The sequence below is a fragment of the Dendrobates tinctorius genome, unplaced genomic scaffold, assembly GCF_039654945.1.
Source record: "Dendrobates tinctorius isolate UK_male_01 unplaced genomic scaffold, ASM3965494v1 ptg000063l, whole genome shotgun sequence".
NCBI lineage: Eukaryota > Metazoa > Chordata > Amphibia > Anura > Dendrobatidae > Dendrobates > Dendrobates tinctorius.
The window spans coordinates 18,251,940-18,267,071 of record NW_027361731.1 but is presented as its reverse complement, the minus strand read 5'-3'; the positions used below and the strand labels follow the sequence as shown (position 1 = coordinate 18,267,071).

Below are 15,132 nucleotides of genomic sequence, written 5' to 3'. Positions count from 1 at the left end.
GGCTGGGTTCACACGTGGCGTTTTTTTTTCGCGTTTCCGCGGCGGTTTTTACCGGGCGATTTTGCCGTGAAAATGAGAAAAATAAGCATCCCATGCATTCCTATGGGATTCCGCAATGCTGTGCTAATGCTGCGGTTTTTACCGCGGTGGAATTGCTTCGCGGAAAAACGCAGCATGCTCATTAATTTCGCGGAATCACGGCGATCCCGCACCCATAGGAATGCATTGTTCTGCTTACTTTCCGCATGTGGCTGTGCACGCCATGCAGAAAGTATGCAGAACATTTGCGGATGGTACCCACGGTCCGGAGGAGAGGAGACTGTCCTCCGGGCTTTGGGTACCATATCCCTGTAAAAAATAGAATTTAAAATAAAAAATATTGCTATTCTCACCTTCCGACGTCCCGCGTAGCCTTCCCGCCTCTCTCCACGCTCCCGGTCCCAGTAAGCCTTTGCGAGCGATGACGTCCATTCTCGCGGGATTGCGAAGTCTCGCGGTCATTCGCGCGACGTCATCACGAATGACCGCGAGACGTCGCGATCCCGCGAGAACGGACGTCTTAGCGGTAATTGTCGCAAAGGATTACTGGGATCGGGAGCGTGGAGAGAGGTGGGAAGGCTGCGCGGGACATCGGAAGGTGAGAAGAACAATAATTTTTTTTTTATTATTATTTTTTACATTCTATCTTTTACTATTGATGCTGCATAGACAGCCTCAATAGTAAAAAGTTGGTCACACTCGTCAAACACTATGTTTGACAAGTGTGACCAACCTGTCAATCAGTTCTCCAAGCGATGCTACAGATCGCTTGGAAAACGCTAGCAATTCTGCAAGCTAATTACGCTTGCAAAATGCTAGTTTTTCCGCGGGAAAATCGTGGGAATTTAAAATGCGATTTTCCCGCGGAATGGAATTCCGGAATTCTCTCGGTAATTTCGGTGAGAGTTCCGCTACGTGTGAACCCAGCCTTACTCACTCCAGGAGACCTCCGGTTGTCATGCCAACCCACCGGTGACGTGGATCACCAGTGGGCGGATTTCAAGCACGATTGCTGGAAGCGCTTGTTAAATGTCGCTGTCAACGTTTGACAGTGGCATTTAATGGGTTAATAGCTGCCGGAGGTAAAAACAGCTGACAAGTCCCAGGAAAGTTGTGGGCTTACCGCCGGAGCCCATATCAAAGGGAAGAAATCCGACATCAGCGTAAATGTATTCCCGATGTAGGAAAGAGGATAATAACCAGCAAATTCTGGGCAGACAGCTGTGGGCAAATAGTAATAACTTGGGAAGGGGCCATGTTTATTGGGCCCATCCTAGACTAAAAATATCAGCTCTCAGGCACCCAAAAAAAGGCTCATCCTTAGGATGCGCCAAATCTGGCACTTAACCTCACTCTTCTCACTTGCCCTGGTGCAGTGGGAAGTTGGTTGATGGTTGGTGGGATTGATGTCCCCATTACTAACCTCATAGTCAAATTGTATTAAAAAAACACACCCAGAATAAAGTCCTCTATTTGAAAGAATGACACAGACTCCTTTAACGAACCTAAATTAAACCATACTCACGTCATTGCCCAGTTCACTGAAGCCAATGTCCCCTGTAACAAAATTAAAATAATAAACAACCATATTCTTCACCTGTCAGCCAAGAAGATAATTATTTGTCCAGCGACATGTCTAGCTCTGCTGCATCCAGACTGCATCGTTGCATGATGCGACTGTACAGCATGCCATCCAGCAGAGACACTGAGCTGTGCGTGCTTGCTCAGCTCAGTGTCTCACAGTGAACTCCTTTCCCCGCACTGACATCAGAACACATGTTAAAAAGTTCTCATGCTCTCGCGGTGCCGACAGAAAGGTCAGGGAAATTCAGAGCCAATGAACTCGGTTCAACTCACTAACATTAGTATGAGCAACGTTAGAACTCTTCCCACGGCAATCACGCTGACGTTATTGAGTTGAACTGAGTTCATTGGTTGTGAACTCGCAGAGAGTTCACTGTGAGACACTGAGCTGAGCAAGCACGCACAGCTCAGTGTCTCTGCTGGATGGCAGGCTGTATAGTGGCATCATGCAATAATGCAGCGTGCCATCTAGATGTAGCAGTGCAAGATCTGTCATGGGACAAATGGATTATTATCTTCTCAGCGGACAGGTGAGGAATATTATTGTTTATTATTTTAATTCTGTTACAGGAGACATTGGCTTCAGTGAACTGGGAGATGATGTGAGCATGGTTTAATTTAGATTCATTAAAGGAGTCTGGGTCATTCTTTCAATTGAAGACTTTATTCTGAATGTGTGTTTTTTTTTTATACAAATTTGACTATGGGGTTAGTAATGGGGAAGTCTTAAAAATGCCTTTCCATTACTAACCTCTGGGCTTGATGTCACCTGACAATACAAAGGTGACATCAATCCCCCCAACTATCACCCCACTTGCCACCGCACCAGGGCAAGTGGGAAGAGTGAGGGTAAGTGCCAGTATTGGTGCACCTTATTTATGTGCCATTTCTGGGTCTGCTGAGAGCTGATGTTTTTAGTCTAGAATGGGGCCAATGTCCATCGTCCCTTTGTAGGCTATTAATATCAGCACATAGCTGTCTGCCAAGCCTTTGTTGGATATTAATATCCTGGGAAACTCCACTGGTATTACCCCCTTCCCACACTATAAACATCTGCCCACAGCTGTCTGCTTTCCCTCTGCTCGTTAAAAAATTGTCGGGGGGACCCCACGCCAGTTTTTTTCAGAAGATAATTTAGTAACTAATAAAATACAAGTAGAGTTACCTGCACACAAACTGTACTAATTCTATATGTGACTGACATCTTAATATCTATCTATTCTATCTATTCTATTCTGTTGGGTCATGCTGTGATCTTACTGTACGCGGCAGATGAATTGCCAGCATTTCAAAGGACATGGATGTGTAAAAATTGGATGGCGCTCTCATGGTCCAAGTAACATGTAATTTTTTTCTCGCACCCATTGTATTGATTAGTGTCGTCCAAGAATCAAGAACAGTTGCAGCATACTCACAGAATAACACTGATCAGAGTGCGGTCTGATTTTTTATCGGATTGCACTCATCCGTTTTCCTTGCAGATGAGTATGAGCCCTTAAGGTGACTATAATGTGATTTTTTATTTTATTCTTAATTTTACACTCTATGTAGACAGCAGGGGCTGAAAACAACTCTCAATGTTATTCCCTGCTCTCACTGATCACAGGCAGAGCAGAGGACAGTGATGTGAGCTGTCTTCAACACCCGGCACCGGGGATTAGCGCAAACAGTACTGCTGATTTCCAGGTGCCCTTATGTGTGATACTGATGCGGCACATGGTTCCCACACGTATGAAACGCACAGACACGGATATCTCCAAGCCAGACAAAATTGTTGGTACTTTGCCAAAATTTGCTTTCAGCCATGACTGTATCTATAATGTAGCGTTGGATGCGTCCTTCTGTCCAAAGCCGGTATAGACTGCTCCTGCGCAGTGTGGTTGGAGTCAGAAGGACACATCCAGCATTAATAGAAGTGACAAGGAGGATGACGAGGATGGAGACTGAATACGTGAGGATATACCGCGAGCTCCTTTAAAGCTGGGAGTGTTGGGCCGGAGTCAGCGCCTGCACATGGCACAATATCTGGCGCTATTTTACTGAAGAAAAATTTGCACACAGCGTTTTCAACAAAATTTAAATATTTAATTCAGACATGTAGCCGGGGAGCGGGGGGAAAGGTTCATTGCTTTTTCTTTGTATGTATTGTGGTGTAGTGACCACTGCGTCCGCTAGGGGGCGCTGTGTGGGTGTCCCAGGACGGGCGGATAGTCAGATCCAAAGTGGGAGTAGGAGCAGGGTCCTAAAGGACTGTTATGTATCCCAAAGTGGGTGGTCTTGGGATGAAGGCTTGATTATGTGCTGATCAGCAGAGCTGATCTTTTGTTCCAATGTGTTAGGGAGAAGCCTTCTGGTGATTGGTGAGATTGGTGGGATCAATCACCTACAAGCCCACCTAGGGGCGGGTGTCCAGAACGCCATAGTAAAATATATGTGTATGAATGCTTGAAGGACCTGTGATGAGGTCATAGCCATGTGATCCGGTGGGCATGGCTACGGATCATATAAGGTGGCCAGGGTAGGTCATATGAGTGAATGTTTGGACCCGGTTGGTCCGTATGAAAGGTCTCGTCTGGCTGACGTGAGGCCGACTGAGGAAGATGGGTCTGCCTTCCTGAGTGTACGTGGAGACGTGTGTCTCATAGTTTCCTGGAGGGAATGAACGTCTGCACTAAGAAGCAGCCTTGAGGTAACCCGGACAGGGGGATATAACTGTGAGGCTAGAGAGCCTGTGTACCGGATATAGCAAAGCCTGTGTGACCACAGGATTAACAGAGTGAAGCTCTGTCATGGACGCTATGCTGATTTGATATGAACTTTCTGTTGCTGTTGATGGTTTATGCTGCATAATAAACTGAATGGACTGAGTTATGTTGAGAAACCAGTGACGGACGTGATTTATCGGCTGACTAGCGAGTATCCCCTACCTTAACGACAAGCGCTACCTTACAGTATAGAACAACAGCAGGGCATGCAGGATGGGGGAGCATATACCAGGATGGGAAACAAATACCAAGCTGGGGGAGCATATACCACACTGGGGGAGCATATACCAGGCTGGGGGAGCATATACCACACTGGGGGAGCATATACCAGGCTGGAGGAGCATACACAATGCTGAGGGAGCATATACATGGTTGGGGGAACTTATTCAAGGCTGGAGAGCATATACCAGGCTGGCTGAGTATATATCAGGCTGGGGGACATATACCAGGCTGGGGGAGCATATACCAGGCTGAAGGAGCATATTTCAGGCTGGAGGCACATATACAAGGATGGGGGTGCATATACCAAGCTGGAGGAGCATATACCAGGCTGAAGGAGCATATTTCACGCTGGAGGAGCATATACCAGGATGGGGGAGTATTTACCAGGCTGCGAGGAGCATATACCAGGCTGGGGGGAGCATATACCAGGCTGGGGGAGCATATACCAGGCTGGGGGAGCATATACAAGGCTAGAGAGCATATACCAGGTTGGGGGAGCATATACCAGGTTGGGGGAGCATATACCAGGCTGGGGGAGCTGTAGGAAAGGTGGATGGGGGCAGATCCAGGATGGGGCTATAGAAGTCCATATACCATGGGTGGAAAAACATACCAGGCTGGAGGAGCATATACGAGGATGCAGAAGCATATACCTAGATGCAGGAGCATTTACCAGGATGGGGGAACATATACCAGGCTGGAGGAACATATTCCAGGCTGGAGGAGCAAATACCAGGCTAGGGGAGCATATGCCAGGATAGAGGAGTATATACCAGGCTAGGGGAGCATATGCCTGGCTGGGGGAGCATATACCAGGATGGGGGAACATATACCAGGATGAGGGAGCATATACCAGGATGGGGTTGCATATACCAAGCTGGAGGAGCTATATCAGGATTCAGGAGCATTTACCAGGCTGGAGGAGCATATACCAGACTGGAGGAGCATATACCAGGATGGGGAGCATATACCAGGCTGGAGGAGCATATAGCAGGATGCAGGCGTATATACCAGGCTGGGGGAGCATTATATAGGCTGGGGATTCAGGATGGGGGAGAACATACCAGGCTAGGGTAGCATATACCAGGATAGGATAGGGGAGAATATACCAGGATGGGGGAGCATATACCAGGCTGGAGGAGCATATATCAGGATGCAGGCGTATATACCAGGCTGGGGGAGCATTATATAGGCTGGGGATTCAGGATGGGGGAGAACATACCAGGCTAGGGTAGCATATACCAGGATAGGATAGGGGAGAATATACCAGGATGGGGGAGCGTATATCAGGTTGGGGAAGTGTATACCAGGCTGGGTGAGCATATACCAGGCTGGGGGAGCATATATCAGGATGGGGGAGCATATACCAGGTTGGGGAAGTGTATACCAGGCTGGGTTAGCATATAACAGGATGGGGGAGCATATAACAGGATGGGGGAGCATATACCATGCTGCAGGGGCATATACGAGGCTGGGGGAGCATATAATAGGCTGAGGAACTAGGATGGGGGAGAATATACCAGGATAGAATAGGGGAATCAATAAGACTCTGGAAGGAAAGTAAAAGCGCAATAGGGTCTTATCTGGATATTAAGAGATACCTCTAATCAGATTTTACTCACCAGATAGAGCCCAAACACAGGCTCACAGAAATATTAACTGCTTCAGATCCACCGGTCCCCTCATGACCAGCCAGAGTTAAAAAAAATGGGATAAAAAGGTGGAATAACTTGCTTGAAAGATAGAAGTCCAAATGGATATTCAGATGAAAAGGTGGCTTTATTCAACGCATTTCAGAGTATTATGTTTCCTTCATCAGGATCCACAAAAGTACTCCGAAACGCGTTGAATAAAGCCACCTTTACATCTGAATATCCATTTGGTCTTCTATCTTTCAAGCAGTGCGGAGTTAATCCACCTTTTTATCCCATTTTTTTTACTCAGGATAGGATAGGGGAGAATATACTAGGATGGGTGAGTATATACCAGACTGGGGGAGCAAATATCAGGCTAGGGGAGCATATACCAAGATGAGGGAGCATATACCAGACTGGAGGAGCATATACCAGACTGGGGGAGCATTTACCAGGCTGGGGAGCATATATAAGGATGTGGGACCATATATCAGGACTAGCTATTGATCCCGTTGTACGCCGGGTTATGAGCATTTTTATTGGTGCATTTTTGTGCTATGTTAAAGGGAACTCGTCACCAAAAATAACTTTGTTAACCTGCAAATGTGTAATCAATCTGCAGGTTAACAGTGTTATGTTGCCTGGTGCCCGCACGCAGCCAAATGCAGAGGGGGGAAATGATCTTTATTCTTAGCAGTATGGTCATTTCAAAAAAGTGTGCTCATTTCTGCATCATAGAAGAACTTCATATGCTGCCATGTCACGTCTCACCATGACTACTCTGTAATGGTCTTGTACTGGCATGCTCCTGCACTGTCACTTTTCTAACCAGCCTTCCCAATACAGTCCATGGCTGTGCTGGTGGAGATGCTGCACTAAATTCACAGGGTCACTTAGTTCATTGTGTAAGAGTCAAATTAGCCAATCTGCTATTACCAGAGCTAAGTTGTTACCCGGTTTTGAGTAGATTATTACCGAACCAGACTTCTATATCCTTTCCTGATCTGCCTACATATTTCTTGTTGACCTCAAAACGGTTTGGCTTCTCACTTGACTGTCCTTCCAGGACCGGTACGGCCGATAGAAATTCAACATATAATTACAGTAGAATCTGTGACTCCTCTGCATTTAGTGGTCACTACTCACCTGGGTAGTCATATGTAGGAATCTCCTCTTTACACCGCTCATCACCCCTCACATATGTCTCTGTAGTATTAATATGGGTCAGATCTTCACCCTGAAACAAATATTGTAAAAGTCACAGACAGATGGAGAAGTCCCATCTATGATCAGCTCTAATCCTGCCATCTCCACCGCTCTCATTACACAAGTATAAAACATATAATACTGGTGGTAGCACGGACAAACATGATACACAACTAAAATATGTGTATAAAATACATATTTATTAATTCAATTAAAAATCATTATGTACAGTGGGGAAAAAAAGTATTTAGTCAGTCAGCAATAGTGCAAGTTCCACCACTTAAAAAGATGAGAGGCGTCTGTAATTTACATCATAGGTAGACCTCAACTATGGGAGACAAACTGAGAAAAAAAATCCAGAAAATCACATTGTCTGTTTTTTTTTTCATTTTATTTGCATATTATGCTGGAAAATAAGTATTTGGTCAGAAACAAGCAATCAAGATTTCTGGCTCTCACAGACCTGTAACTTCTTCTTTAAGAGTCTCCTCTTTCCTCCACTCATTACCTGTAGTAATGGCACCTGTTTAAACTTGTTATCAGTATAAAAAGACACCTGTGCACACCCTCAAACAGTCTGACTCCAAACTCCACTATGATGAAGACCAAAGAGCTGTCAAAGGACACCAGAAACAAAATTGTAGCCCTGCACCAGGCTGGGAAGACTGAATCTGCAATAGCCAACCAGCTTGGAGTGAAGAAATCAACTGTGGGAGCAATAATTAGAAAATGGAAGACATACAAGACCACTGATAATCTCCCTCGATCTGTTGCTCCACGCAAAATCCCACCCCGTGGGGTCAGAATGATCTCAAGAACGGTGAGCAAAAATCCCAGAACCACGCGGGGGGACCTAGTGAATGAACTGCAGAGAGCTGGGACCAATGTAACAAGGCCTACCATAAGTAACACACTACGCCACCATGGACTCAGATCCTGCAGTGCCAGACGTGTCCCACTGCTTAAGCCTGTACATGTCCGGGCCCGTCTGAAGTTTGCTAGAGAGCATTTGGATGATCCAGAGGAGTTTTGGGAGAATGTCCTATGGTCTGATGAAACCAAACTGGAACTGTTTGGTAGAAACACAACTTGTCGTGTTTGGAGGAAAAAGAATACTGAGTTGCATCCATCAAACACCATACCTACTGTAAAGCATGGTGGTGGAAACATCATGCTTTGGGGCTGTTTCTCTGCAAAGGGGCCAGGACGACTGATCCGGGTACATGAAAGAATGAATGGGGCCATGTATCGTGAGATTTTGAGTGCAAACCTCCTTCCATCAGCAAGGGCATTGAAGATGAAACGTGGCTGGGTCTTTCAACATGACAATGATCCAAAGCACACCGCCAGGGCAACGAAGGAGTGGCTTCGTAAGAAGCATTTCAAGGTCCTGGAGTGGCCTAGCCAGTCTCCAGATCTCAACCCTATAGAAAACCTTTGGAGGGAGTTGAAAGTCCGTGTTGCCAAGCGAAAAGCCAAAAACATCACTGCTCTAGAGGAGATCTGCATGGAGGAATGGGCCAACATACCAACAACAGTGTGTGGCAACCTTGTGAAGACTTACAGAAACGTTTGACCTCTGTCATTGCCAACAAAGGATATATCACAAAGTATTGAGATGAAATTTTTTTTCTGACCAAATACTTATTTTCCACCATAATATGCAAATAAAATGAAAAAAAACAGACAATGTGATTTTCTGGATTTTTTTTTCTCAGTTTGTCTCCCATAGTTGAGGTCTACCTATGATGTAAATTACAGACGCCTCTCATCTTTTTAAGTGGTGGAACTTGCACTATTGCTGACTGACTAAATACTTTTTTTCCCCACTGTATATAATAAATACAAAAATAGGGGATGGACAAAAATCAAAAAGTGGAAAAAATACTATGCGGGGTGATACAGGGCAAACATATTTAGAGCACCAAAACAGTATAATGTTGCCATATATAATATATAAATTCCAATATCATTAGAGTAACATGGCAGAGGGTGCACACAAATATATATATAGCAAATAAAGCAAAATATATATTAAAGTGTTAAAAAGTTTATACATAGAGACCCGGTAATAAAGGATTTGTCAAAGCTCAGGCGAAACGCGCGTCGGGCAGGTGCGGGCTGCTGCAGGGGTCTCTCGCTGGTCAGTATACTGCTTCTATTTTCCTCTATGGGCATTTCCTTATACATTGGCACCTTATACTAAATGTATATTTGCACTTTATTATCTCTGGTCACTTGACTTTTATTACCGGGTCTGTATGTATTACTTTTTAACACTTTAATATATATTTACTTTTTGTGCATCTGAGGATAGTTATCCATTTGGCTTTATTTTTGTGCAGTACTGTCCTGATATTTATTGTATATCTATATATATTTTTGTGCACCCTCTGCCATGTTACTCTAATGATATTGGAATTTATATATTATATATGGCAATATTATACTGCTTTGGTGCTCTAAATATGTGTGTCCCGTATCACCCTGCGTAGTATTTTTTCCACTTTTTGGTTTTTGCCTTTCCCCTATTTTTGTATTTATATACATCATGCTTTTTAATTGAATTAATAAATATGTATTTTATACGCATATTTTAGTTGTGTATCATGTTTGTTGGTGCAATATCCAGTGGATACACAGATTTCTCATGCTGATTGCTTCTATTCGTGTATATAATACTGGTGGATAAAACAAGACTGAGCACAAGACCTTCACAGCCGTCTACACATCATAGGGGAGATCTCATGACACCTTCTCTCCATCTACCTGATGATCCTGAGGAACATTGGGATCTTCTTGTTTACAGTCCTGTGGAAGAAGAGGACGGGGACATCTCTCTGGTGTTGTCCTCTTACTGGATAGATCTGGAGGAAACACATACAGGGACTGAATTCATTCTTTACATACAGATAATTATAGGCCGTGTGTATTTAGTCCTGTCTATTACCTGGTGATGTGAGGGGCTGGGGAACCTCCATCATGACGTCCTTGTAAACATCTTTGTGTCCCTCTAAATACTCCCACTCCTCCATGGAGAAATAGACGGAGACATCCTGACACCTTATAGGAACCTGACACATACAATGATACCGTCATCCCCCGATACCTTTATAGTGTTACTGTATAATGTCCCAGCAGTGTCACCTCTCCAGTCAGCAGCTCAGTCATCTTGTAGAGGAGTTCTAGGATCTTCTGGTCATTGATGTCCTCATGTTTCAGGGTGTGAGGTGGAGGCCCCATGATTGAGCTTTGGGGTCTTCCCCATCCCTCAGACACAGGGTCCTGACAGCGCTCACTAGAGGTCTTCTTCATCACTGTGTAATCCTGGTTATGGAGAGACACATTAATAAATCTCACTACAGACATTTCCAGAGTCCTCACCTCTCCAGTTCTTTCCATCTGTTATTCCCATAGATAAGAATGTAAAAAGAAGCCATGACATATCTGGAGAATTCTTGCATGAGGTACCATTGATGAGGAGAGGCTGCCATCTGCTGGAAAGCCAAAATCAAGTGGAACGAAAGTATGCTGGAAGATTTGCAGGGTGAATGACCTTGTGTGCTTGACAGGATCAGGTGACCCACAGGAAAGACTTCCCTGGTATAAAAGCCCTGCGTGCCCATCCATGAGAAGATTTGGCACCAGGGAAGGAAGTGGGGCAGACATGCTCCAGGGACACTGCTGAGACCAGCGTGGTAGGCCTCAGAGGGGAGTCTACGCCACCCAGATGTCGGTCACCTTCTGGTAACGTCTGGATTCCCAAGAAGATATCCCCAAGAACGGCTTACACTGGTCAGAGCCAGAAGCTGCGTACTGCGGTCAAGTCTCCGAGGCCTGACAATGCTGACGCCCAGTCCTCTCTGCTTTGAGCCTGAGAGACTTCCGCCGATGGTCAAGGCAAGAAGACCCATGCGGAGACTGCGACAGGAGAGGCACGCCTGCGATTGAGGAGGAACAACAGGGTCGTCACTTCCAGCTATCATCAACGGTAACGGGGTCAGCTGGGACTAGGAGTACACTTTGGGAAGGGGCCGATTGGTGCAAGGCTCAATGGGCTTTTATATACTTTTTCAGAAAGAGACTTGCGGCCTAGCAGGAAAACTTGGTGATCCCAGCTAGAACCAGAGTTTTGAGTGAGAACTCACGTGGTGACTCGGACTCCCAAGACTGGGCGCACCACCTTTGTGAAAAGGACACTAACATTAACTAGTGAAAGACTTTCTTGTTTATTCTAAACCTGTTGTTATTCCCTCTACTGTAAAATTGCATAGCTACTAACACTAATTGTTTAATAGTTACTGTTGCGGGCATGGCCTAGACAGCATGTGAAGAAGAAATGTTTTACACAGCTCCTGCTTTCCATCTTGAAATATCCTTGGTTACTTGGCTTTAGCCTAAGTCATACAGCCTAGAACTGACCAATGTGTCCCCTCTAAATGCGGTCTGTGCTCCAGGGACCACGCTGTGGAGATAAATCATGACACGCAGCAGGAAAGTGGGAGAGAAGGAGACCCGGCCGAGGGAAGATGAATCCTTCAAAATGGCTTCTACACAAGGTACTCCAGCCAAAGGAAGAGCAGCAGATGCTGCTGCAAGACTAGAACATTTTAAAGGGGTCTCTGTGACTCCCCTGCAGCTTGAGGCATAATCAGGCATGGAGGATGCTCGCAATACAACTGAGCAGCAATTGGGGATGGAAAAAAGAGATACAAGATGGGAACATGTTGCAGACACTCATATCATGTGAGGAAAGGCCACCCCTGCAGACCAAAGGGAGCAAGTCTGGATCACCCCTGCAGACCAAAGGGAGCAAGTCTGGATCACCCCTGCAGACCAAAGGGAGCAAGTCTGGATTACCCCTGCAGACCAAAGAGAGCAAGTCTGGATCACCCCTGCAGACCAAAGGGAGCAAGTCTGGGCTATGGGTTCCCTCACAGGATGATGTCCCTGAACCAACTACTGAGAGATGTATTTGCAGCCGTCTCCTTGTTTAACACTACTTTAGCAATGATTAGTGAACAAATGGGTAGCATGAAGGAGGATATTCACCACCGTATTAAACAGGACCTCCATACGGTAAATGGGAGAGAGTTGGATGCGTGGAGGATAAAATGCCTCAAATTATTAGAGATGTTAAGAAAACTGTGCAGAACATTTCCCTACTGTTGGCTGAAATGCAGGAAGCGCAGAAATATTATAAGGCTGGTGGGGGTCCCCGAACAAGTGGAAGGAAAGGATCCTGAGGGATTTTTTGAAGAGTGGCTATATAATACCATAGGAAAGGAGGCGCTCTCGTTAGTTTTTGCAATTGAACGAGCACACAGGGTGCCCAGCAGACCCCTCCAACCAGGTTCTCCCCCACGTCCAGTCTTAAAAAAGCCAGAGAACGTTAAGATCTCTCTACTAATGGATATAAAACTTCCATTTATCCGGACTTTTCTGAAGAAATAACAAAAAAGGCGAGTAAAAATTTTTTGATATTAAAAAAGACTGAGAGATAATCAAGTGCCCTACTCCATGCTTTATCCTGCTAGACTCCGAGTCTCTTTGTGACCCCGCATGATGACTTGGTGTGGCTGGACAATGACGAAAAAGACCTACGGAACAGGCGCCCCTGAGAACTGTGTGATCCTGACACAAGCAGACGGTTGTGGCTTCTTTTTTACCCCTTCCCTGCGTATAATATTTTTCAATTTTTGCCAGTCTGTTCTATGGCAGGTAGCCACTTAATACCTGTTTAGATAAGCGGGGAGGCTGGAATTCACATGGTGTGCTACATAACAACAACAGAGGCAGCCCGTCACACGACTCCAGGAACATGGAAAGCCTCAATCCTCTTATTAGAAGAGGAATGTCTATTAAGGTGTTTATATGGGTTATTAGTTTTTTTATATGCAGTTGGGTTAGGGAACTACTGTATGCATGACCAGCTACCTGCATAGGTCATGGATGTCATTTGAATATTATTCAGTCTATAGCACGCACTCTAGAGGAGTGAGTCTTCTGGTTCATAGAGCCATCCCGTTCACATGCATCAAAATCATGGTAGACTCAGAGGGTCACTTTGTCTCTGTATTTGGTACTATACATAATACCCCAATCCTTATAGTAGCCATTTACAGTGGGAAAAAAAAGTATTTAGTCAGTCAGCAATAGTGCAAGTTCCACCACTTAAAAAGATGAGAGGCGTCTGTAATTTACATCATAGGTAGACCTCAACTATGGGAGACAAACTGAGAAAAAAAAATCCAGAAAATCACATTGTCTGTTTTTTTTTTCATTTTATTTGCATATTATGGTGGAAAATAAGTATTTGGTCAGAAACAAAATTTCATCTCAATACTTTGTGATATATCCTTTGTTGGCAATGACAGAGGTCAAACGTTTTCTGTAAGTCTTCACAAGGTTGCCACACACTGTTGTTGGTATGTTGGCCCATTCCTCCATGCAGATCTCCTCTAGAGCAGTGATGTTTTTGGCTTTTCGCTTGGCAACATGGACTTTCAACTCCCTCCAAAGGTTTTCTATAGGGTTGAGATCTGGAGACTGGCTAGGCCACTCCAGGACCTTGAAATGCTTCTTACGAAGCCACTCCTTCGTTGCCCTGGTGGTGTGCTTTGGATCATTGTCATGTTGAAAGACCCAGCCACGTTTCATCTTCAATGCCCTTGCTGATGGAAGGAGGTTTGCACTCAAAATCTCACGATACATGGCCCCATTCATTCTTTCATGTACCCGGATCAGTCGTCCTGGCCCCTTTGCAGAGAAACAGCCCCAAAGCATGATGTTTCCACCACCATGCTTTACAGTAGGTATGGTGTTTGATGGATGCAACTCAGTATTCTTTTTCCTCCAAACACGACAAGTTGTGTTTCTACCAAACAGTTCCAGTTTGGTTTCATCAGACCATAGGACATTCTCCCAAAACTCCTCTGGATCATCCAAATGCTCTCTAGCAAACTTCAGATGGGCCCGGACATGTACAGGCTTAAGCAGTGGGACACGTCTGGCACTGCAGGATCTGAGTCCATGGTGGCGTAGTGTGTTACTTATGGTAGGCCTTGTTACATTGGTCCCAGCTCTCTGCAATTCATTCACTAGGTCCCCCCGCGTGGTTCTGGGATTTTTGCTCACCGTTCTTGTGATCATTCTGAACCCATGGGGTGGGATTTTGCGTGGAGCACCAGATCGAGGGAGATTATCAATGGTCTTGTATGTCTTCCATTTTCTAATTATTGCTCCCACAGTTGATTTCTTCACTCCAAGCTGGTTGGCTATTGCAGATTCAGTCTTCCCAGCCTGGTGCAGGGCTACAATTTTGTTTCTGGTGTCCTTTGACAGCTCTTTGGTCTTCACCATAGTGGAGTTTGGAGTCAGACTGTTTGAGGGTGTGCACAGGTGTCTTTTTATACTGATAACAAGTTTAAACAGGTGCCATTACTACAGGTAATGAGTGGAGGAAAGAGGAGACTCTTAAAGAAGAAGTTACAGGTCTGTGAGAGCCAGAAATCTTGATTGCTTGTTTCTGACCAAATACTTATTTTCCACCATAATATGCAAATAAAATGAAAAAAAAACAGACAATGTGATTTTCTGGATTTTTTTTTCTCAGTTTGTCTCCCATAGTTGAGGTCTACCTATGATGTAAATTACAGACGCCTCTCATCTTTTTAAGTGGT

The 15,132-nt window shown here is 45.0% G+C and overlaps 1 protein-coding gene across 1 annotated transcript in view; it reads right to left on the bottom strand.

Annotated features, from left to right (window-relative positions):
• The window catches only part of LOC141093967 (uncharacterized), a 744,741-nt gene that overhangs the window by 158,733 nt on the left and 570,876 nt on the right, over positions 1-15,132 (bottom strand). Inside the window, exon 6 of the mRNA XM_073579640.1 lies at positions 7,391-7,481. Coding sequence (XP_073435741.1) covers positions 7,391-7,481 — 91 coding nt within the window. The remainder of the gene's footprint in view (positions 1-7,390; positions 7,482-15,132) is intronic.